We start from the raw sequence: 22,783 nt of genomic DNA, 5'->3' as shown, positions 1-22,783 counted from the left end.
GCAATACGCTGAAGTATAAATTAATTTATAAATTTATATTCTATATGAATGAAAACATTATTAGCATAGTTTTCTTCTTTTGCCTCTTTTGCTGAAATGTACTTTAAAATGATTGCTTGTGATTTGTTATTGTTATTCAGAAAAAAAAAAAAATATAATAAATACTTAATAAAAAAAAAAATATATAAAAAAAAAAAAAAAAATTATTAAATACATATAAACATAAATTGGAGCTATTTTTAAAGTGAGCGTGTACTTCTTTATTATAAACAGAATCACTAAGTTCAAAATAAATTCAAAAATTAGAGGATAAAAAATTAAAATGTTAAAGTGTTGAAATATTAATATATTAAAAGCTCGTAAGTAAAGATATGCTATTCTACATATTGATTTTCTATAATGTCTCCTTCGATATAAATTGCGTATAAAGATAAATCCAAGTAAAAAAAAAAGATCAAAGTAAACCGAAATATTTTATATTTACGTATAAAAATGCATCAAAGAAAAAAAAAAGAAATTAATCAATTTTTAAAGTTTCACTATGACTGAGCGAAGTTATTTTTTTTATTTTTTGCGCATACACATTAGATATATATATATGTGTATGTATATATGTATTATATGTATCATGTCTGAATTATACATACGATAAAAAAAGAAATGTTTATGAAAACCATGAAAGAAATTGGGAATTAATTTATTTTTAAGTCTAATTTTATGTTCATTTAATGACCTCTTCCTTTTATATAGTATTATTTTGTTTTATTTTACTTTTTTTTTTTTATTACCATTATTTTTTTTTTTTTTTTTTGTGTATTATGGATTTTTTTCATTAGTTTATTTCGGGATTAAAAAAAATAAACCAAATGGCAATTAAATGAAATTAGTAAATTAGTTAATTCATTCATTCTCTTGTTTATTCATTCTTTTTTTTTTTTTTTTTTTACCCAAAACATTTACTTTTTAGTTTAATGTAAAAAAAAAAAAAAAGATAGAGTCGCTTATATTAACAAAGCTACATCATTAATGTTAAACCTTAATAAATACCTGTTCGAGAAATTTCCAATATGCCGTAGTATTACGCTTCTTGTGATATCTTGAATAATATACAAATATAAAATATGCATAGATAAAATTTTTTTTTTTTTGTCTTTTTCTTCTTTTTTGTCTTTTTCGCGTATTATATGTATACACGCACAAATATGTGTACGTATTCTTATATATGTATATATGCGCCTATATGTGTGCACATTTATACCCAAGTGTTCATATAGTTTTGTGCAAATGGTGTACCGTTGAACTGTTAAACAGCAGGCAAAACTTAACTAGTTGCGAGAAATATTGACGAGGAAAAATATAATTACATATGAAAATATGCGTATTTATACATACATATATGTACATATTTAGTAATGAACACGTGTGCATATGCTTATGTCCATGAAATAATTCAGGGTTATGACAAGTGCACAATGTCAACCCTGATGCTACATTCACGTGAATAAAATAATTGAATATTTCCTATCACACACAATATAAGTACATGTGCATCTTCCGAGGAAATACTCTAATAATAAAAAAAATGGAATTTGAAAAATGTACAACTATTTTTGAAATGTTATTTGTTTATATAATTAAGCCTACAATATAATATGCTAAATATTAATGTAGTATTAGCATTTATGGAAAAAAAAAAAAAAATTCCAAATAGTTATTATGATTTAAGTGCTACACATTTACGATAAAAAAATAGTGACATAGAGTTATGATAAAAATTGAATATTTATACGTGTTCATGAGTGAAAAAATAAAATAAAATAAAATACAAATAAAATACAAATATACGTACAAGCAGCACTCATATTTATGAACGTATATTACGTACATCTTTTCCTTTTCAATAATTGTGTAAATACACTCATATATATCCTAAAAAGCAAGGGCTCAATTTAAGAACTTAAAAAAATTGACTAAATTTAAGGAAAAATCAGTGAGCATTAATTTCAAAACGGATATATGAAAACAAATATATAAATTATTTTTTTTTTTTTTTAAAGCATATATATATATATATGTATATATAAGTAATACCAATTAGGTTCTGTAGTGTAGTGGTTAGCACTGCAGACTCTGACTCTGCAAACCTGGGTTCAAATCCCAGCAGAACCTATTATTATTATATTTGTTGCTGAACTTTTTAAATTTTGAATTATTTATTTACAATGAAGTATGATGTCATGTACGCCTTACAATTTTAAAATTTTTAAATATTTAAATATTGTATATTAAACATACTTACAAATGTTCATGTATATTTTTACGATGCAAAGAAAGTATATATTACAATTTTTTATTTCAAACTTTTTTCACGGCTTTATCTTTTTTAGCGCTTTTACAAGGCGACAAGAGCTCTTTTTGTCCTTTTATCAAAAATATTCATGTAAATATATATATATATATATATATACTTATAACAGGTCATTTTACATATATTTGACACTCCAGCTTTTTTCATTTCTTCTCTCCTGTGTTTTATAGAAATAAAGGTTTTTAATTTCAATTTTAATTTTAATTTTTTACGTTTCACGAGGAACTATTGGTATTCTCTTTTTATCTTTCTATTTAGAAAATCAATAACAAAACGATTTGAGCTGTCATTTGCTCTACTAATATTGCAATACAAAATTTTATAGAATTATAAAAAATACATACACAGATATCATATATTACCAAGTTTGACTTAACTGAATTTTACAATAATATGAATGCAATTACTTACTGTTACTGAGGCTTGAACTATGGTAAGGGAACAAAAAAAAAAAAAAAAAAAAAAACAGGCACTCGCAAAATTTATCACGTTCAGAATAAATTAACTCATGTATATATGCATATATATTTAAACACCCATTTAATAGTGTATGTTATAAAAATAATTACCTACTTTTTTTCCTTTTTAAAAAGAAAAACTTTTACATATATCACCTTAAAACACACCAAAAATGTGTCATCACTGGTACATGTATAAGCTGTGCTGTAAAAATGGACGAGCTGAATAAAGAGGAACATCAGTGGATGCTTATAATAATCATGCTAAAAGAATAGTCTTGTTTTTTCTTTTTATCTTTTTTTTTTTTTTTTTCTTGCAATGGTGGAGGGTGCCAAGAATTAATTTTATGCGAAAAATTAACAAAATATACTATTACATTATTCTTTTACTATATTATTGTATTATTCTATTACTGTATTATAATATTATTCTATTATTATATTATGTTACTGTATTGTTAAATTATTCTATTATTATATCATTATATTATTGTATTACTATATTTTTGTAAATTGATGCATGAACGGAGAATATTTTTTATTTTTTGTCTGTATCGTGTTCTTAAGTGCTTCCGTTAATTTGTAATATTATAGAGCTCCCTTAACATCAAATCGTGCTTTTTCTTCCGTACCTTTTAGCCTTTTAGCATTTTAACCTTTTAGCATTTTAGCCTTTTTAGCAATATTTTAAAGGAGATACTTATGTCTTTACACATATATATACATAAACACATACATATACCCACGGCCACATATATACATATCTGTATCTACAAACACGTACATATGTTCACCATGTTCCTATTACGAAGTTACAAGCAACTGCTAACAAAATAATAAGGTGTACACACGCATGTGTTGACATTAGGACAGTCTCCACAAAATGAAATCACCAAGATTTTGAAAAATAATTAAAAAAAAATAATCTATATTATATACATATATGGACATATATATATATATATATATATACATACACACATGGGTATATATATAATACATACACATACATATATGTGACGCGCTAAAGGCTCACTTTACTTGTTTTTACGTTAAAAATTTTTTTTTCGTTTACTTATCATTTCAATACCTATTATGGATGAAATAATTTGAAAAGCAATTAAAATGTTTAGCCCAGTAAGTAAAAATGCAAATAAAGAAAATAATAATTAGCGAAAGATATTTGAATTACCGTTCTACTTGACACACTTAACTGGAGTAAAAAAAAAAAAAAAAAAAAAAAAAAAAACCAGAAAAAAGAAAAAAGTGTGTAGTATAATAAAATTACAAAAAAAAAAAAAATAAATAAATAAAAAAAGTAATATTAATACATATCGCAGCAGCAATATTAATAGTAGTATTAACTGGAATAGCGATAATGACAGATTCCGAAAGCTGCAAAAAAACTATTAAAACTTTGACACATTTTCTAATAAAAAAAAAAAAAAAAAAAATGAAACCCTAAATGTTCCTATTCGTTTAACTTTTTTTTTTTTTTTCTTATTTTTTCCTCTTTTTTTTCCTTTTTTTTTATTTTCTTTTATTTGTACCCATTTCACGCTCTTCCGTCTATTCAGGATAAGGTAATGGTAAGAAAAGAGTCATCCATAAAATAGAACATCTATATTTCACAAATGAATTTTTACTTAAATGTATTCGAAGAAATAGAGACTATACTAGAAAAATGTAATAAAGAAGCATATACCCAAATATGGAACGTCATAGAATATATCAGAAAAAACTACAAAGGTGTAAGTGAAGAAATAGAGGCAAAAAAAAAATATGTACCTAAAAAACAAAAAAATAATAACAAGAGCAGCAGCAATAACAATAGCAGCAGCAATAACAATAGCAGCAGCAATAACAATAGTAGCAGCAATAACAACAGAAGAAGTAATAACAATACTAAAAAGAAGGATAGGGGAAATGAAAGCAACTATAATAGCATTAAAAACTACTTTAAAGTAATTAAAAGGGATCCAATAAATATACACAATGTAGGTGGAAATATGGAGGGTACAAATGAATATAACTTCTCAGCTAAAGAGAAGGACATTCCGGTAATTAATATATTTTTTTTTTTCGGAGGATTTAATATAGTAATAATTATTTATTATGTCATATTTAAAATAAACTTATTTAACGATGCCCTTTTTGTAAACGAAAACAGTACAGCAAACGCAAACACGAATATTAACGCGAACATTAACACAAACACGAATATTAACACGAACATGAATATTAACACGAACATGAATATTAACACGAACATGAATATTAACACAAACATTAATACAAATATGAACAATGGTAGTAGTAGTAGTACTACTGCTACTGCAAGCGGCAATAGCGGTATTAATGGTGCATGTAGTACTACTGCCACTTCAAGCAGTAACAAAGATTTTATACTCTACAGTAATAAAAATATCACGCATATTATCTGTTCCCAGTTAAAAGATCAAGACATAAATGGCATAAATGAATTGTTTAAAGATATACTAACTTGTAACAAACCAAATTCTTTTAAAATTTTCATTTTAGAATCCTTTCATTTTTTAAATAAACAATACAGAAAAATATTTATGAATAAAGCTGTAAAAAATAAAAACTTAGTATTTATACATAGTCCTGTATATTTTGACGATATCTTTATAAATAACTGTTTATATATTAGAATTCCAAGTCCAAATAAACAATTATTTAATAATCATATTTTAAATATAGTACAAAAAAAATATAAAATTGATACCACTGATATTAGCAAGAGAGATTATATTCTTAACGTTGTAAATACTTGTAATTATGACTTAACACTAATACTAACTGTAATTTATTTTATCCAAATAAATAATTTTCCAGATATAAATAAAATTATAAAATTAATTCTAAATACAAATATTAAAAAATTAATAAGCATAATACATAAATGCACTATTTCTAATAATTGTTTCTTTTTAATTAGAAACGTATTATATACTATATTATATACGTATAATTTTGATCTCGATACCTTTTTAAGTATCTTTTGTAAACAGTTAACCACATTTCATAAAGATGACGACAATTACAAAAAAGAAATTTATTCTGTCTTCTCTGAACACAGCTACTATTGTACCATGCATGATAACCACATATGTTCATTAGAAAATCTAACTTCAAAAATAATACTTTTAGAAAAGAAATACATGAACACGTTAAATCAAAATGTCCTTACCCCTGAGGATATTGATGATTTCAGCATTAGCCTAAGCTCACAGCCTACATAGTTTGCCCACGTTCACATATATATGTGCAGACATACCAAGGAAACGTAAAGCCACCTCGAAACGCCAAATTGAAATTCCCTCGACCTAAAATTGCACAGGATTAACTTGGAAGAAATAAAAATGTATCACAGCTTAACAAACTTTTTTCAAGAATGGTAAATTTATTGAAATATGTGGACATGGAATATTCAAAGTTCTGTTATACGTACTAAAATGGTAACTGTAACAGGAATGATGAGAGCAGAAACAGTGAATGGAATGGTAATTGCAATAGTAACTGCAATAGTATCTGCAGTAGTATCTGAAGCAGTATTTGAAGTAGTATCTGTAGTAGTATATACAGTGGTATACACAATAGTAGTTATTGCTGTAACAGTCACACATGCTCCAGAAATAGCCATAAATCGCAATAGCTGCAAGAACGTGAAAAAAAAAAAAAAAAAAAAAAAAAAAAAAAAAAAAAAAAAAAACAAACAAACAAACAATACAATACAATACAATAATGAAACAGTGAAACAGTGAAACAATGAAACAAATAACACGCTCCTTTCAAAAAAGTTATGTAAACCCAAAAAATACGCATAATACATGAAGTCAAATATGCAAAGAAACATAAAAATATATATATATACATACACATGTATATATCAGTCATATTGCAGTCAATTAGAAATTATACCATTTTTTTTACAAAGGCACATTTTTAAAACGTAACATTCATATAAATTTTTTTGTCACAATTTTGTCATTCCGCCAGTTATACTCACTTTATTTTATTTATTCATAAATATATATATATTTATTTATTTATTTATTTATTTATTTTATCCTTTTTTTTTTGAAAATGCACCATTTTTGAAATTTAACCAAAATAATTTACACACAACCATTCGACATAAATTTACTGGTGAATATGCCGGAAAAGATAATTTTCAGTGTATCCTTGCATTATCAAGTCTGTTAAAATATATTTAAATTCATTCCTTATATTTATTTGTCTATTTCCATTTATTTTTTATTCGTCCTTTCGCTTTTGATCATCTTATTTTTTTCTTTTTCTTTTTTTCCCACTCGTAACATAACTAATCGTTCTCATATGCTATTCGAATCTTCTTTTTACCTACAAAGGGAAAACAAAACGGGGAAAAACGAAATAATATATTGGGAATACATGAATACGCGAACAAACAAACACGTAAAAACGTTAAAATGTTTAAACGACTAAAACTGCATTGCACACGGATGCTCGAAGTTTGTCACATCGGCTATGTGTATGCATAATTATGTATATTTTATTACACGCGTAAATGTATATGTATAAGCGTATGTATTTATTGGTACATGAACATAATCTCATGTTTGCAATAAGAGAAAATGTACGCTCTACACGTAACAATATAAACGACAAGTTTTTCTTTTTTAATTTTCTTACTCGTTTGTTTGTTATTTCTCGTGTTTCTCTTCTTTGTAAAGTTGGCATTCAATTCCTCCACTTCATCATCATCGAAAAGCTTTCCTTCTTCTTGTAAATTTTTTATATAATCAATATTCACATATTCTTTTACATATTCTTTTTTTTTTCTCTTTTTTTTTTCCTTCATTGTGAAGAGGCTTTTTTTTTATGTTAATATTGTGTCTCTATTCAATTCTTCTTGTTAGACAATGTGTGTGGCCTGCTGAGAGCGTAAACAAAGTATCTATATGAATGCCCAGAGTGGAGCTAACTCACATCTCACGCGGGAATGCACTCTCCTTCATATACTCTATCTGAGGGTCTCGTCATCCTCTACATCATCCTCTACATCATCCTCTACATCATCCTCTTCATAATCCTCTTCATCATCCACTACATCATCTTCTTCGTAATTCTCTACATGATCCCCTTCGCTATCCTCTTCATCATCCCTTTCGTCGTATTCCTCTTCCTCAACTTGCTCCACCCGCTTGAGCTTCTTTCCCTTCTTCCCCTCCCTCCTAGTGATTTGTTTTTCCTCCAATTCGGTAAAAATTTTAGTCAGCTCAGAGTCTTTATTTTTAACCTTCTTTTTAGGAGTCAAAAATTTGTACAGGTTTCCATATATTCCACTATTCAATCTATTGAGTAATTCCTTTTCTACATTATTTAAAATGTTAGCAGCCTTCAATGCTTTATTTTCTCTTGTTCTATCTCTTCTTTCAGTCTTTTTTTTTATTGGTACTAGTTTTAATTGTTTATGTAAAATTAATTTTCTACTTCTTTTTAAAATTTCTTTAATTCGTACATACCTTTTCATGCATTTTTTAATTTGTTTTATACTATGTGTATATTTCATTTCTTTATATATAACATTAAAAGCTTCTTTTCTATTCAAACTTAATAATACCCTACTCCATAAAGAACTTGGGAGATGGGCCTTTTCTGGACATTTTAAATAAAGGTATATTTCTCCCTTATCTAATATCACAGTACCATATACACTATTACTTAAGGGACAATTCATTTTTGTGCATAAGCCTGTTACGTTATATTCATTTAAACAAAACATCTGTGTTTCTGTTTTTTTCTTAAACGAGCATCTCCCCTTACCTAGGATTTCCCACGTAACTGAGTCGTTATTCATTTTGTGGTTCCTTTTTTTGCGATTATTATTGTTACTATATTTCTTTATACTGTTCTTTTGTTTTGAAGTTGCTCTTGTTACTTTATTTCTTTATGCTGTGCCTCTTTCTCTTTCGTAAATTGGGAAAATGGGGTATGCCAGGACGCGCATATTTTTTCAAAAATAAAATTTCGAATACGTACACTTGTAGGCCTTATATGAAGAATATACAAATAAGTAATATTATATACAAAAAATATTCATTAGCGTACAAAAATGGCCCTCAGTTGGTACATTCCAATGGAAGCAAGGTAGTCTACCTTTTCATTGAAACACCCTCCAAATAGCTAGCCATATATATATATATATATACATACATAGATAGATAGTGGGAAAAAAACAGTTACGCTTAACTATTATTATATATGGATATATATTTTGTTATAAATGTTTTAATACTCCCTTTATTTGATAGATATAAAATACAGTAACCTACTCAAAAATAATTATTCTTTTTTTTCCCGTTTTCACAAAAAATTTCTTCTTCCCTTTTATCACATTATTATTTTTTATTTCTCTTTCTCTAAAAATGATAAAAAAAAAATAAAAAAAAAAAAAAAAAACTCCGCAGATTCAGCAGAATATATATTATATATATATATTTTTTTTTTTTTTTTTTTTTTTTCTTACATTCTTTATATTAAGAGCTTACAATATTACTACTAAAATGGAAGATGATGAAGGAGATACGTATAATTCATCTTACGCTCTTCTGTAATATCATTACTACTGTACAGAATAAAAATGTAAATGCACAATTTCATGATAAGATCAATATAGAGGATATACCATTATTATATGTATATGATACATGATATATGTGTATAAATATGAAAATATGTATATATACGATAAAATCGAACCTAATAAAATTCAGAACTGAATGGATTACTCAGCAGTTAAAATTTCTGGCTTTCTACAAAAAAAATTATTGTTTCTCCTTAATACAAAAAAAAAAAAAATAAAATAAAATAAATTTATATATACATTATATATATATAATAATATATATATATATATATATATATATAATATATATGTAAATAAATTAGTACGTTTATGTATATATGAACTATAGCAAATATTTGTAAGAACACAAAAAACACCCACTTTCTCTCATTACAATTATAAAATAAAGATAATTCTAAATCATTCAATATATTCACGATGAAGCGCGAAGAAGCGCACAAGAACTCCAATTTACATAAGATAAAAAACGGCAAAAAAAAAAAAGAAAAAAAACTCATTACGTTTGCGCATGTATATATTTGACTCGAACGACTACTTGTACGCGATAGAACGTAGCGGTTTATATATATATGAATACATATATGTGTATGTGTATGTATATGTATAATATATATACCCGCATATAAACCCATAGGAATGATCTACTTTTAATACCATGTGGAGGAGTTATTTCCCCATTTGAGCGTCGAAATTTCATAGGTTCAGTTACTCATATAAACATTTCCCCATTTTAATTTTTACCTAGACTCATCATTTTTGTTGAAAAAAAAAAAGAATTAAGTATAACAAAAAAAAAAAAAAAAAAAAACGAAAAAACTGAAATAACAAAATATTAGCACTTGGATAAAATTATAAATTTAAAACAAATTTATATATATAAAATATATTTATTTTTATGTACATACGTATGTACTATGTATGTTTTGTTTTTTTTTTCTTCTGTAAGAATAGGCCCAAAATAAGTAACATAAAGAACAAAAAAAAAAAAAAAAAGTATCACAGAAATTGTGTAATATAAAATGAAAAAAAAAAAAAAAAAGACAAAAAACAAAAAACAAGAACAAAATAAAGGAATAGTTTTGTGTCAAGGATATAAATATTCGAGTATGCTTATGAATGTATATGTATGTATAATATATGCACGCGCATGCCTAATTGCCAACTCGTTGTAGCTTATTTCTAAGCAGATATCTCCCTATCAGAGAATTTATAAATCTTCGGCTTCTTTAACAATTCCTTTTCACGTTCACCTTGATATTTTTTTTTTCTTTTAATCTGATGCAATCTTTTTTCACCATTCTCCATACTTAACTCCTCTCTAATAAACGCATTTTCGCATATCCGTCTGTCGTATGTATTCTGTAAAGCATCGGCATAGTGAAAAAGGTATGTAATGAAATCGGTTTCGTGGTATTTCCTTGTGCTGTGTGTACATATGCACACATATATATATATATATATATATACATAATTGTATATATACGTATGATGGGGTTAAATAGCGAGTCATTCATGCTGTTTATTCCTTGCAACAAGCTTGCTCAGCTCATCATATATGAAGGAATTTTCCTTTTAACAAGGACGTACATTTACCTGTTTGGAATTCCTTATTTCGAAATCGTCAAATTTGGGATTGTTTCTTAAAATTCGGACGAATCCTTTATCGTCACCGCATATGATTGTCTGATAAACATTTGAAAATTTGAAATTTTGAAAAATTAAAATAGTCTTAAATATTGTTCGAACGATAAAAAAAAAAAATAAATAAAAAAAAAAAAAATAATAATAATAATAATAAATCATGCCATGAGGTAAACCGAAGTTTGGGGAAGAAGTAAAAAGGACACGATTTATGGACTCGTGCAATTCGGTTATCCAGTGGATGCTCAGGCGTATAATACATACGTACGCATGCATGTATAAACACATGCATATACACGTGTATATGGTTGTACAAACGTAAATCCACTTCACGGACGCATTTTCTTCCACACGGGTAGTCATATTTTTTGAAAAGTAGTACCGTCATGGAGCTGTTAGAAGCAAGGACTTCGACAGAATGACCACACACATTTTCTGAAATGTAATTTAAAAACTCTCCATCATTTAAAGAAAAGAATAAGAGTGCTCCAAAATTAAAATTTTCTTTATCTATATCAGTTTTTAATTTATTGTCTTGAATATTATTATTTAGTATCTTTTTCTTATATAACATATTTTTATCCTTTTCCTTTATCATCTCCTTATCTACAAAGTCATGATGCATGGAATCAGTTCTTGTATCTGAACTATCAACATAGTTAAATAAACTTTCGTATTTTTGTATTTTGTCAAAAGCATTTGAACTGTATAAGCATAGAATCTCGGCCATCAGACTGTGATTACACAAATCAGGATCTCTTAGTCCTAAGGAAATAACATCCGGTTTCCAATTAGCATTGCGCTTGTGTATGATAACGGTATGTTGTGAACATAACTCATAGGTGTGCATATTCATGCGTGCATAAATATATACATACATAGGTACATGCATATACATAAATACATACATACGTACGTACGTACATAAACATATACATGTATTCATTTATATGTCCTTATTGGTAACAAGCCAAACCTGGAACATATATAGCATACATCTTCCGCAGCATGAACGAATCTAACTCCCAAAACTCAATCAGATCACTTGATATCGTAAAGAACTTTTTACTTATCTAAAAAAAAATAAAGCAAGAAAAGGTACATGTTATTTGGGGATCTACAAAATTGGCTCAGTTAGTTTATACTATAACTTGCTTGCTCAATTTTAGCATTAATTCCCAATTTTTCTCATATTCCCTTTTGCTTTTACAAATGACTTTTTTTTTTTTTTTTCCTTCTCATTTGATTTGTTCTTATTTACTATGGTTAATTTGTTTTTCTTTATTTATTTTGCTTCAACTTTTCTTCATTTTTTGGTCCGTTTTGTTTTTTTCTTTTTGAGAGAGCGTACTTCGTTGTTGTAAACCTTGCCATTAATCGGGGAGGGGTGCTAACAAAAAAATTTTCAGAAAAGGAGCAAGCTGGTAATTATTGTGTGCACATATAAATGTATTCTCTGCATTTTAGCTCACTGTGTGCGTGTCTCTCTTTATGTACATATATATATATATATACATACGTACACTCCCACAATCATATACTCCAATGCGCATACAAGCGCTTTTCTCTCTCCTTACGTCGTAAAAGACAAAGGCTGTCGGCTGAAATGTGTACGTGTTTTTAACTTTCTGTCGTGTCTTCTTTAGTAGGTCATAAATTCTTAAGGAGGAGCCTTCTTGCTTTATCTGAATAAAGGGAATTCTAAATATATTAAAATGATATGCAGCTTTTAAAAAATATATTGCATCCGCTGACCGTGCAACTTGTACATACATATACATATACTTATACATATACATATACTTATACATATACATATACTTATACATATACATATACATATATATATATATATGTAAATATATGTACACCTATGTATGGAACTATGAGAGTTTTACATGTGCTATTTTTCACTAGCATAACCAATAATTTAGAAACGAGCAGTTCTAAAAATTGCATTTCTCTTCTTGGCAAAATCGATATAACAGTTTCAACCTAATAGCAAATTTAAAATATGAACAAATGGACTTGTCCTCACACATACATGTATGCATACTGTACTCATATATACATATGTATATGTGTATATGTACAGGTATATGTATATGTATATATGTGCAATTCCATTAGTATGGCTAAAGGCGTACAAGTCTCTTTCCGTTTTCTATATCGAACAAGGCTAAGGGAATTGTGTTATTTATGGGTTGTTTAAACATGGCCACTAGTCCGTCCGAAACTCTGAAAAATGGTTTTTACGTTTTTACATTTTTACGCTTTTCTCAAATGAAAACCTTCTCAATAAATTTTTTTCTAAATTTCATCATCTCATTTTTCCTGCATGTGCATACGGATCTACTCGAAAAGATGAGTTATTAACTCTCTATTTCATTTTCTAACCTGATTTCCTGAAATTCTTCCTTTATTTCAAAAACTTGTTCATATGTTCTCATGTCCCAGAATGTATATGAATTTGTATTTAAGTTAGCAGCACCTATTCTTCCGTTCGTCTCTTAAAAGGTTAAGAAGTGTACATGGGGGAAGGAAGCACATACAGATCATACGTGGGTACTTACATACACATATATATACGTATGTATGCATAGATATATACATAGTTACGTATATATGAGAATGTGATGAAGAAACATTTCTTTGTACCGCAAAACTCGAAAAAGGCTGGGTGACTCAATATGACTTTTTCTGAGAAAAAAAAAAAAAAAAATCATTCAAGCTCAACTATTCACCTATTTGCAATATAGCTACCTCATTTGTTACGTCTTTTTGCATATTTATCCCCACTACTTTATCAATAAAAAAAAAAAAAAAAAAAATTGAGAAAAGGAAAATGAGAAAAGAAATACCGAATAGAGTGCCAAGTCCCGACGAATTTGTTTTTCCAACTTTTAAATCCTATCCAAATGAAGTAGAGAAAAACGAAATAAAAATATATCCATATGGTAGCGGTATATTGTGCTCTATAATGGGCTATGTGTGTGTGTATGCACTTTTTTTTTTTTTTTTTTTTCTTGGTTTATCCTCCTTGTTACATTGCAATCGATAACTTTACACTGCAAATGTGCAGGAAAAGAGGCATAGGCAACTATTAAAGTGTTGTTATAAGAATTGTACACAATAGTGTGAACAACAGAAAAATTGCTTGGATTAATTTCACATAAAAAGCGTCCATTTACAATATCATAAGCTCGAGATATACCAGAAATTAATAAAACAACAATTACATCGTTTGCTAGAATAATTTCCTTAATTCTTGTTCTTTCATTATTCAAATGATTCAAAGGAAGGTTTTCATATATATCAATTATTTTAATAGTTCTGTAATTAGAACAAATATTTTTTTGTATTATTTTACTCTTATTAATTTTTGATGATAAACATTTTGGGATATTATTTCCATATTTTTTTCGTTCTCGCATATACTGCAGCATTTGAAAAACAAGAAAAGGGAAGACACACAAAAAAAAAAAAAAAAAAAAATGCAAGCAGGAAAACGAAAATGTAAATAAACAAAAAAAAGAAATATATATATATTAAGGGGCTACTTTTACATGGTATATTTATACATGCATATGTGTTGTAGGTAAGAATGTGTGTAGGTATGTATATGCGTAGGTATGTATATGTGTAGGTATGTATATGTGTAGGTATGTATATGTGTAGGTATGTATATGTGTAGGTATGTATATGTGTAGGTATGTATATGTGTAGGTATGTATATGTGTAGGTATGTATATGTGTAGGTATGTATATGTGTAGGTATGTATATGCGTAGGTATGTATATGTGTAGGTATGTATTTATTTATGAATGCGGGGATGTATGTACTTTTGCATGTAGGGATGTATATATTTATGCATGTGTGCAGGTACATATACAAGCGGACACGTACGCACATAAAATCGTTAAGCATCATGCTTACCCGTCCATGCGCTCGGACGTATTTATTTATGCATAAACAATTTACAAGCGTAGAAAAAATGTGGTACTTGTGTACTTAAAAATACATGTACAGGCATTATTACAACAAATAAAACACGCCAAGTAAATAATTTGACGAATTTTTAATTATGATACAAAATATTTTAAAATATTAATTCTTAAACAAATTGAAAATTGAAAAGGGGATGTTACGGGCACGTGTATTCATATCTGTATTTATATATGTATTTATATCTGTATTTATATCTGTATTTATATGTATGTTTATATGTATGTTTATATGTATGTTTATATGTATGTTTATATCTATGTTTATATCTATGTTCATGATCACGTATATGCATTTATGTGTTCATATAAGGACGCATATCACACTTGATTAACAACTAACACATTAAAAGAGAAGAGAAATCAACAAATAAAAGGAAACAGCCAATTTAATAAGAACAAAAAAAAAAAATGCAACACTACTATTTTTTTTTTTTTTTAATAATAATTTTGTAGCATTTCAAGCATTCAAAGTCTCGAATTTTGTACTTCAATTTTTGGTGCCTCCTTATTTTTAGACATGCACGTAGAATTATATTTGCATAGGTATGTATGTGGGAGTATATAAAATTGTTCTTACATTTTTTTTTTTTTTTTTTTTTTTTTCTATATCTTCCATAAAATGCTGCATTATCAAATCTTTTGTTCCATATACATTTTACTTGTCCATTTATTAGTTTTTAAAAAGGGAAAAGAATTTTTATACAATTCTTTGAAACATGTGTATGTACTTGGGAAAAAAAAAAAAAAAAAAAAATCTATACAAGCAACAATATACAAAATATGGGATGCTTATTCATTCTGTTATATTACTCGTGATAAGGGAGAAGCAAAAAGGAAAAAAATAATACGCAAATACACCTTGCGTGGTATGTACATATATATATTATATATATATATATATATATTTATATTTATATATATATATTTATTTATTTATATTTACTCAATTACACGTCCATGCCACACATATGTAGGCTTATATCAATGACTGCTGCCATTTCATAAGCATAAGGAAATTACAACACACGAACATGGATCCTCTTACAAACTGTACAGTACAGCAGGGTTAAAAACAGAATGGAAGAAATGGGAAGAAGAGAGAAGAAAGAAGATAGATAATTGGAAAAAATTGCAACACATCACAGGGAAATCCGGATAGATATTTGAAATGGGGGGGAGGGGATGAAAAATAAGAAAGAGTAACGCGAACTCTTTAATCCCGTGTTGGAGCAGCTGGTACTTATTAGCCTGATATGTTCTATTTATTTTGTTTATTTATTTATATATTTATTTGTATATTTATTTATATAATTATTTGTTTATTTATTTATATATTTATTTGTATATTTATTTATATAATTATTTGTTTATTTATTGATATAATTATTTGTTTATTTATTTATATAATTATTTGTTTATTTATTTATTTTGTTTTGTTTTATTTTTTATTTTTTTATTTCAAATTCAGTCGTGCTAACCTATTGTGTGCAGGTATATTTAATACATTCTTTTTTTTTTTTTATTGACGCTTCCATATATTCATTGGTAAAAAAAAAATTATGGGAAAAAAGCCAAATGAACAGTAGACTGATGTGCCAAGCGACAAACCGAACGTGATATAACAATCGCGGAAAGACCCAGTCAGGGATGCAAAAATGTTCAAAACCTTTTATGTACTATTCCTGTTTTGTGTTAAGTGCTTCATACTGTGCAACAGTAGCAAGACCAACATAAACATGAAGAAAAAGAGTAAGAGCTCCTTGTTCTTTATCCCATGTAAAGTAAAAATTAAAAACAGTGTACTATTCATAAATTCATCTCAAAGAGAGTCTTATAATATGAATAAATCTCTTTATAATCATAAAAATGAGAGTTATTATTCAAAAATTGGTTTACGCAAAAAAAAAGATAAGGAATCCATAAATGGCTATTTGAAAAGAGGCTATACTAAATTATTTGGAAGAAAAAAGAACAAAGAAGGAGAGGAATTAGGAAATGAAAATCAGGAGAATATATATGAAACCTTTTTAATAATTGATGGATCATCTATTTTATTTAAAAACTTCTTTGGTATGCCGTATTTAAAAAACAATAATGATGTAAATCTAAGTACGATATATGGGTTTATACAGTCATTAAACAAAATATATAAATTATTATTTCCAACCTATGTAGTTATCATATTTGACTCGAAGACATCAAATGATGATAAGAAGAAAATATATTCAAAATATAAAATTTTTAGAAAAAAAAATCCTGAAGAATTGTATGAACAACTCAAAATCGTAAGTGAGTTCTGTAACGTTATAGGCATCAAAACTATTAGTTCAACGGATGTAGAGAGTGATAACTATATCGCCCAAATTGTTGAAACCATTAGTAATACAGTGAAAGAGAGGGACCATCTTTCTTGCAATAATAAAGAAGAACTAAAAGATGTAGAGGAGCAAATATCGAACATTATTGCAAAAAAAAAAAGACAATTTCGCGTTATCATCGTTTCTAGCGATAAAGACTTATTACAACTTTTAGAATACAATGATGATGCACATAATAATATGAACATTTCTGTGTGTCAACCAAATAGAAAATATCGACTAGTTAATGCGGATTTATTTTTTGAAGAACACAATATATTACCGTGTCAATACAGCGATTATTTAATTTTAGCTGGAGATCAAACAGATGGTATCTCTGGTGTTCCAAGTATTGGTGATAAGACTAGTAAATATTTACTTAAAGAATTTCACAGTATTGATAATATTTTACAGAACTTGCATAAAATACCAAGCAAATTACATCCTATTTTTCTTAATAATATAGAAAATATAAACATATTTCGAAAAATTATTAAATTAAAGTGTGAAACGAATGATACATTAGTATTTGATGAATACAGACAAGGCAGCATAAAAGACTTCGAGGCTTTTCAAAATTTTGTAGATAAGTATTCGCTCCACAAACTACTCAGGAAAAGCATAATCGTTAACTACGTTGGGGGAACCTCAAAGACGCATCATAATTAAGTAGATATGTGTGTGTACGTATGTTTATACGTATGTGTAGGTATACAGGTACGCATATGTATATACATATGTGCACGCATATATATATATATATATATATACTTTTGTATGGCTTAATACGTTTGTGCGTCAAACAGTTTTTTCTTTTTTCCCCCATCTCTCATATATTATCTTACTAATTTTTTTTTTTTTGTTTTTATACGTTACATTTTTGCACATGACGTGTTTGAAGAGGTACTTTTTCCGCATTTGTATGTACATCATTCCACTATATTGTATCGTATATTTTTTCTTCTAATGTATGTATATTAAAGCATACACATGTATGTGCTTTACATGTGCACATACATACCACTATTCTAATCTCCCTTTATAAATTGCAAAACTTTTTCCTTTTAAATATCGTGAGGACGACAAATCCCCTTGTCTTTCGATACCCCACATATAGTGTATATAAAACTGTTCTTAAAAATAAAAGAAAAAAAAAAAAAAAAATTCTGCACGTTCAGATAAAATAAGAATGAGTTTTTTTTTTTTTTTTTTTTTGAAAAGTATCTGTAATAATAGATCATCTTTTACCTTCCTCTCATTCGTCATGGTAAATTGGGAGAGAAGGTAGGCGTAGAGTGTGTTATACATATACTACGATTAATAGCGCATATAACGCATTATAATGCATTTTTTTTTTTTTTTTTTTTTTTTGGAAGATACAAAGGTTTATACATACTTACATACATACCTATATGCATGTGTGCATACCTGTCTCCATGCGTTGACAATACGCACCTTCGCCCATAGAGTGCTAATTTATATTTCTCCCTTCATCTTTCTAACTTGAGCTACTCCTTCACCTCGTCTCATTTTTCTTTTCGAAATTTTCCTTCACACACATTTGTTTTTCCATTTTATTTGCGCTTTTCGCGTTCATGTGTGTATGTAGGAAAAACGCTCAAACAAATAATTTTTAGTGAAGGTGATCGTTTTTCTTATCTGTGATAAAAGCCCCTCTTATTTGCTCAACGTGTAGGAACAACCCCATATCGTTATCCAAATATACCATGTCAACGACAGACGAGTTAAGCACACTGATACAAAATTTACAAAAATGTAATAACACGAATGAATGTATAAACTTTGACTTAGTTAGTACGATACAAGAATTCTTAAATTGTTTAGATAAAAACGAATTTGAAGATTTGGATAAACGAATAAGCGAAAATGAAAAGGAAAAAGAAAAGGATCACATGAACAGCTTCACATCTGCAGCTATTTTTGTTGAAAACTGTGTAAAAGTGTTTGGCCTAAAAATTGAACATTTACACAATTTAGCTCATAACACATTATATAATATTCATAAAGAAAGCAAAAATAATAATACGAACAAGAAACCATTATTAACATCTTATGAAGAAGAATATTTATTTATTAATGAAATAAGAAATTTAAAAAATATTACTAATGAAAATGAGCAAGTGGAAGACGAAACACTAGTAAAAACTATCCCCTTACCTACCTTTCTTTTTTCGGAAAATGTGAAAAAAAAGGAAAATAATGAAGATAATAAAAAATGTTCGACATCTAACAGCCAAATAATGAGGTTGACAGAGGACGAATTGGGCAAAAAAAAAAAAGAAGCTAATGAAGAGAGTGTAGCTAAAGGAAAAGATAGGAATAAGACGGATATGTCAGATGGCCTAGATAGCGCGAATGAACGCATTGAAGAACAGATTACAGAAATAGAATTGATCGAAAAGAATTCCATAAATTCCCTCAATTTTGATAAAATATTTCTAGAGAATGATGGAATATTACTTCTAGATATCAATGACTATAATATTTTCATAGATGATCAACATGATTTTTCAATTAAGAATAAGAATAGCACAATCTTATTTGAAAAGTATGATTTCTTTTCCAGACATTCTACTTATATATCTTCTAATAATTTGAGTAAATATATAGAACCCAAAAAAAGTGTAGAAGATATTTATAAAATTTTTACTATTAATGACCTTCTATCTGAAAAGCTTCCTTCAGACATATTCTTGTTTAAACAGCATTTTTCTGACTATGATTTCTCTTTAGGTATCTTGAAAAATAAAAAATATGTGTTAAACAAATTTCAAGATCAAAAAAAATATTTTTATATACTTGATGATAATACACACATGGATAATAACAGACCCATACAATTGTTGGAAAAAAATGACATAAATAAAAAGTTACCTAACTATTATATTTTGAACTGTTATAATATAAAAAATTCCAAATATTTTCTAACGTATATGCAACCTAGTCAAATTTTAGATATTATTAAAAGAAACGAGACAGGTTACAGGGGTGATTTGATGGGGGAATCCGCACTATTCTCTCCCCATGAGAATAAACAAAGTGTCAAGGATGCCCAAGATACCACTTCTAACAACGCCAGCAATGATAGCAGCGCTTTCGATGAGAACGCTTCTAACTTGTCCAACGACCAGAAGCTGTTCAACCAAATAAGAATACCCGACATATACATCCAAAAGCTGGGCCTAAATTTCTCGTACTACCACCTAGAGCCATTACTGTACGATTTGATAAAAGACTTGAAAAAAAAAAAAAATGTGGAAAAATTTTTTTCTATTAGCTTTAGTGATGAAAATGCTAACTACGATTTTGACATATTAAAAGATGATGAATACCAAGAGGGAAAGGATTTGGAAGGTGCGACCGTTGAAGAGAAGTTAACTATGGATAATTTCATGGATGCGCGATCCTTAAATGATGATATAAACGATGATCTTCCCTTAGAGGTTTTCTATAAGAAGGACTCCGGAGATGGGTTTTTTGTTCCATTCGACGAAGATATCCACGAGAGGTGAAAAAATCAATTTTCCCAGTTTAGACAAATACATACGTACATGCATGCATACATACATAGATAGATATATATGTACACACTTACGTACATCTACAGTTTATAGTTCATAGTTATTATATTATTTTATTTTTTTTACCCTCCCACCACATTATACCCCCATTTATTAACCTCTCACCCTTTTCAGAGTGAACAAGTGGAATATATTCCTCGAGGAAAAGCTTGAACTCTTAAGGAAACAGCCACGATACGATGTGGATATTTATAAAAAAAATATCATCAATTATACTATGAATTGTGGAGATAAAATACCATTTACCAATCTCATAAGAGACAAAGAACAGTATCAAATTTGCAGAAATTTCTTAACAATTCTTATGCTAATAAATACGGATGTTTTAAATATAAAAGAGATAAAACGTAACCATGGTTTTTCCAATGATGTTACTAACTATGAAATTAATATAAAAAAGGAAAATGTTCAGGAATATCTTAGCGCTTCTAAACGATTTAAAAATACTAGTTTTGCCATAAAAGACAAAAAAAGAAAAACTGAATTGAAAAATGGAAACAAGGACATTTATCCCTCCAAAAGAAAAACTGAAGCGAAAAATGGCTAGCTAAAAAAAAAAAAAAAAAATTTTGCACACACATTTATAATAAGCGATTGAATAAATTTTCGGATGAGCTGATTTTGCGGCTAATTTTACAAAGTGAAAAATGACAAAGTGAGATGATGACATAACTCCTCAAACGAGTTTGTAAGAAACGACCACTCATTTTTCTCGTCATCCCTTACAATGCAGTGAATATCCTCTCCCCCTTACTACAGCGAACTCGTAAGAAAGGAAAAAAAAAGAATTTACACGGACAAGCACATACATACATACATACGTACATATATACATACATACATACGTACATATATACATACATACATACATACATAATACAAATATACATACATACATACATAATACAAATATACATACATACATATATACATACACACATATTTACATACATACATACACACATACTTACATACATACATGCATGCATATATTTCTCGTAAACCTTTTTGAGTAACAATTGACTGCAAATTATTCTCCCCCGAAGCTAAAACCTTGTCAGTTGCATCTTTTTTATTCATTCAGTTGTTTATTTGCCCCATTTTGCTAATTTTGATGTCTTTTATCTAGTTTATTTTTTTTTGCATATTTTTCTCATTTTGTTTATTTTCTAAAATTTATGAATTCTTAATTATCAAATATGGGTGCAAAGAACAAAAAAAAAATTAAGCAGTTAAATTTATAACGGATATTACACATACATATAAAAAGAAAAAAAAAAAAGAGGAAACACTGAAACGAAATAGCCTTCCACAAATTAATAATAGCATAGTATAAAAAAAAAAAAGAAGTACAAATTCAAACATCAGTTAATGCATGCTTTTGTCTAAATAAATGTGGGTTTTTCCAAACTGCAATGAGGCAATTTATTAAACCAAAGATACAAAAAAAAAAAAAAAAAAAAAAAAAACAAAAAAAATAATAAATAAACAGTAATAAATAAACAATAATAAATAAATAATAATAAATAAACAATAATAAATAAATAATAATAAATAAATAATAATAAATAAATAATAATAAATAAATAATAATAAATAAATAATAATAAATAAATAATAATAAATAAATAATAATAAATAAATAATAATAAATAAATAATAATAAATAAATAATAATAAATAAATAATAATAAA

The 22,783-nt window shown here is 27.4% G+C and overlaps 5 protein-coding genes and 1 pseudogene across 6 annotated transcripts; 3 read left to right on the top strand and 3 right to left on the bottom strand.

Annotated features, from left to right (window-relative positions):
• Positions 1-4,460: 4,460 nt before the first annotated feature.
• Positions 4,461-6,397, top strand: MKS88_001226 (annotated as a pseudogene). The gene is made up of 3 exons: positions 4,461-6,091; positions 6,191-6,247; positions 6,322-6,394. Coding segments are annotated over exons 1-3 (1,761 nt in total).
• A 777-nt stretch (positions 6,398-7,174) lies between these two features.
• MKS88_001225 (uncharacterized protein) lies at positions 7,175-7,693 on the bottom strand (the record flags this gene model as incomplete). The annotated part of the gene is made up of 2 exons (XM_067214135.1): positions 7,175-7,212; positions 7,525-7,693. The coding sequence occupies 2 exons, from the start codon at positions 7,691-7,693 to the stop codon at positions 7,175-7,177; spliced, it is 207 nt and encodes a 68-aa protein (XP_067075152.1).
• Positions 7,694-7,855: 162 nt separating this feature from the next.
• On the bottom strand, positions 7,856-8,692 carry MKS88_001224 (uncharacterized protein; the record flags this gene model as incomplete). Its single annotated transcript, XM_067214134.1, has 1 exon — positions 7,856-8,692. The coding sequence occupies one exon, from the start codon at positions 8,690-8,692 to the stop codon at positions 7,856-7,858; it is 837 nt and encodes a 278-aa protein (XP_067075151.1).
• Positions 8,693-10,660: 1,968 nt separating this feature from the next.
• MKS88_001223 (uncharacterized protein) lies at positions 10,661-14,556 on the bottom strand (the record flags this gene model as incomplete). Its single annotated transcript, XM_067214133.1, has 12 exons — positions 10,661-10,840; positions 11,075-11,209; positions 11,505-11,887; positions 12,099-12,195; positions 12,474-12,512; positions 12,700-12,807; positions 13,046-13,117; positions 13,270-13,360; positions 13,520-13,631; positions 13,781-13,822; positions 13,984-14,032; positions 14,170-14,556. The coding sequence occupies 12 exons, from the start codon at positions 14,554-14,556 to the stop codon at positions 10,661-10,663; spliced, it is 1,695 nt and encodes a 564-aa protein (XP_067075150.1).
• Positions 14,557-16,784: 2,228 nt separating this feature from the next.
• MKS88_001222 (5'-3' exonuclease) lies at positions 16,785-18,155 on the top strand (the record flags this gene model as incomplete). Its single annotated transcript, XM_067214132.1, has 1 exon — positions 16,785-18,155. One exon carries the CDS (start codon positions 16,785-16,787, stop codon positions 18,153-18,155), a length of 1,371 nt encoding a protein of 456 aa, XP_067075149.1.
• A 1,058-nt stretch (positions 18,156-19,213) lies between these two features.
• Positions 19,214-21,635, top strand: MKS88_001221 (condensin-2 complex subunit H2; the record flags this gene model as incomplete). The annotated part of the gene is made up of 2 exons (XM_067214131.1): positions 19,214-21,015; positions 21,203-21,635. 2 exons carry the CDS (start codon positions 19,214-19,216, stop codon positions 21,633-21,635), a joined length of 2,235 nt encoding a protein of 744 aa, XP_067075148.1.
• Between the last annotated feature and the right edge of the window lie 1,148 nt (positions 21,636-22,783).

The sequence above is a fragment of the Plasmodium brasilianum genome, chromosome 4 (genome assembly GCF_023973825.1).
Source record: "Plasmodium brasilianum strain Bolivian I chromosome 4, whole genome shotgun sequence".
Classification (NCBI taxonomy): domain Eukaryota; phylum Apicomplexa; class Aconoidasida; order Haemosporida; family Plasmodiidae; genus Plasmodium; species Plasmodium brasilianum.
This window is presented reverse-complemented; position numbering and strand designations above follow the sequence as displayed.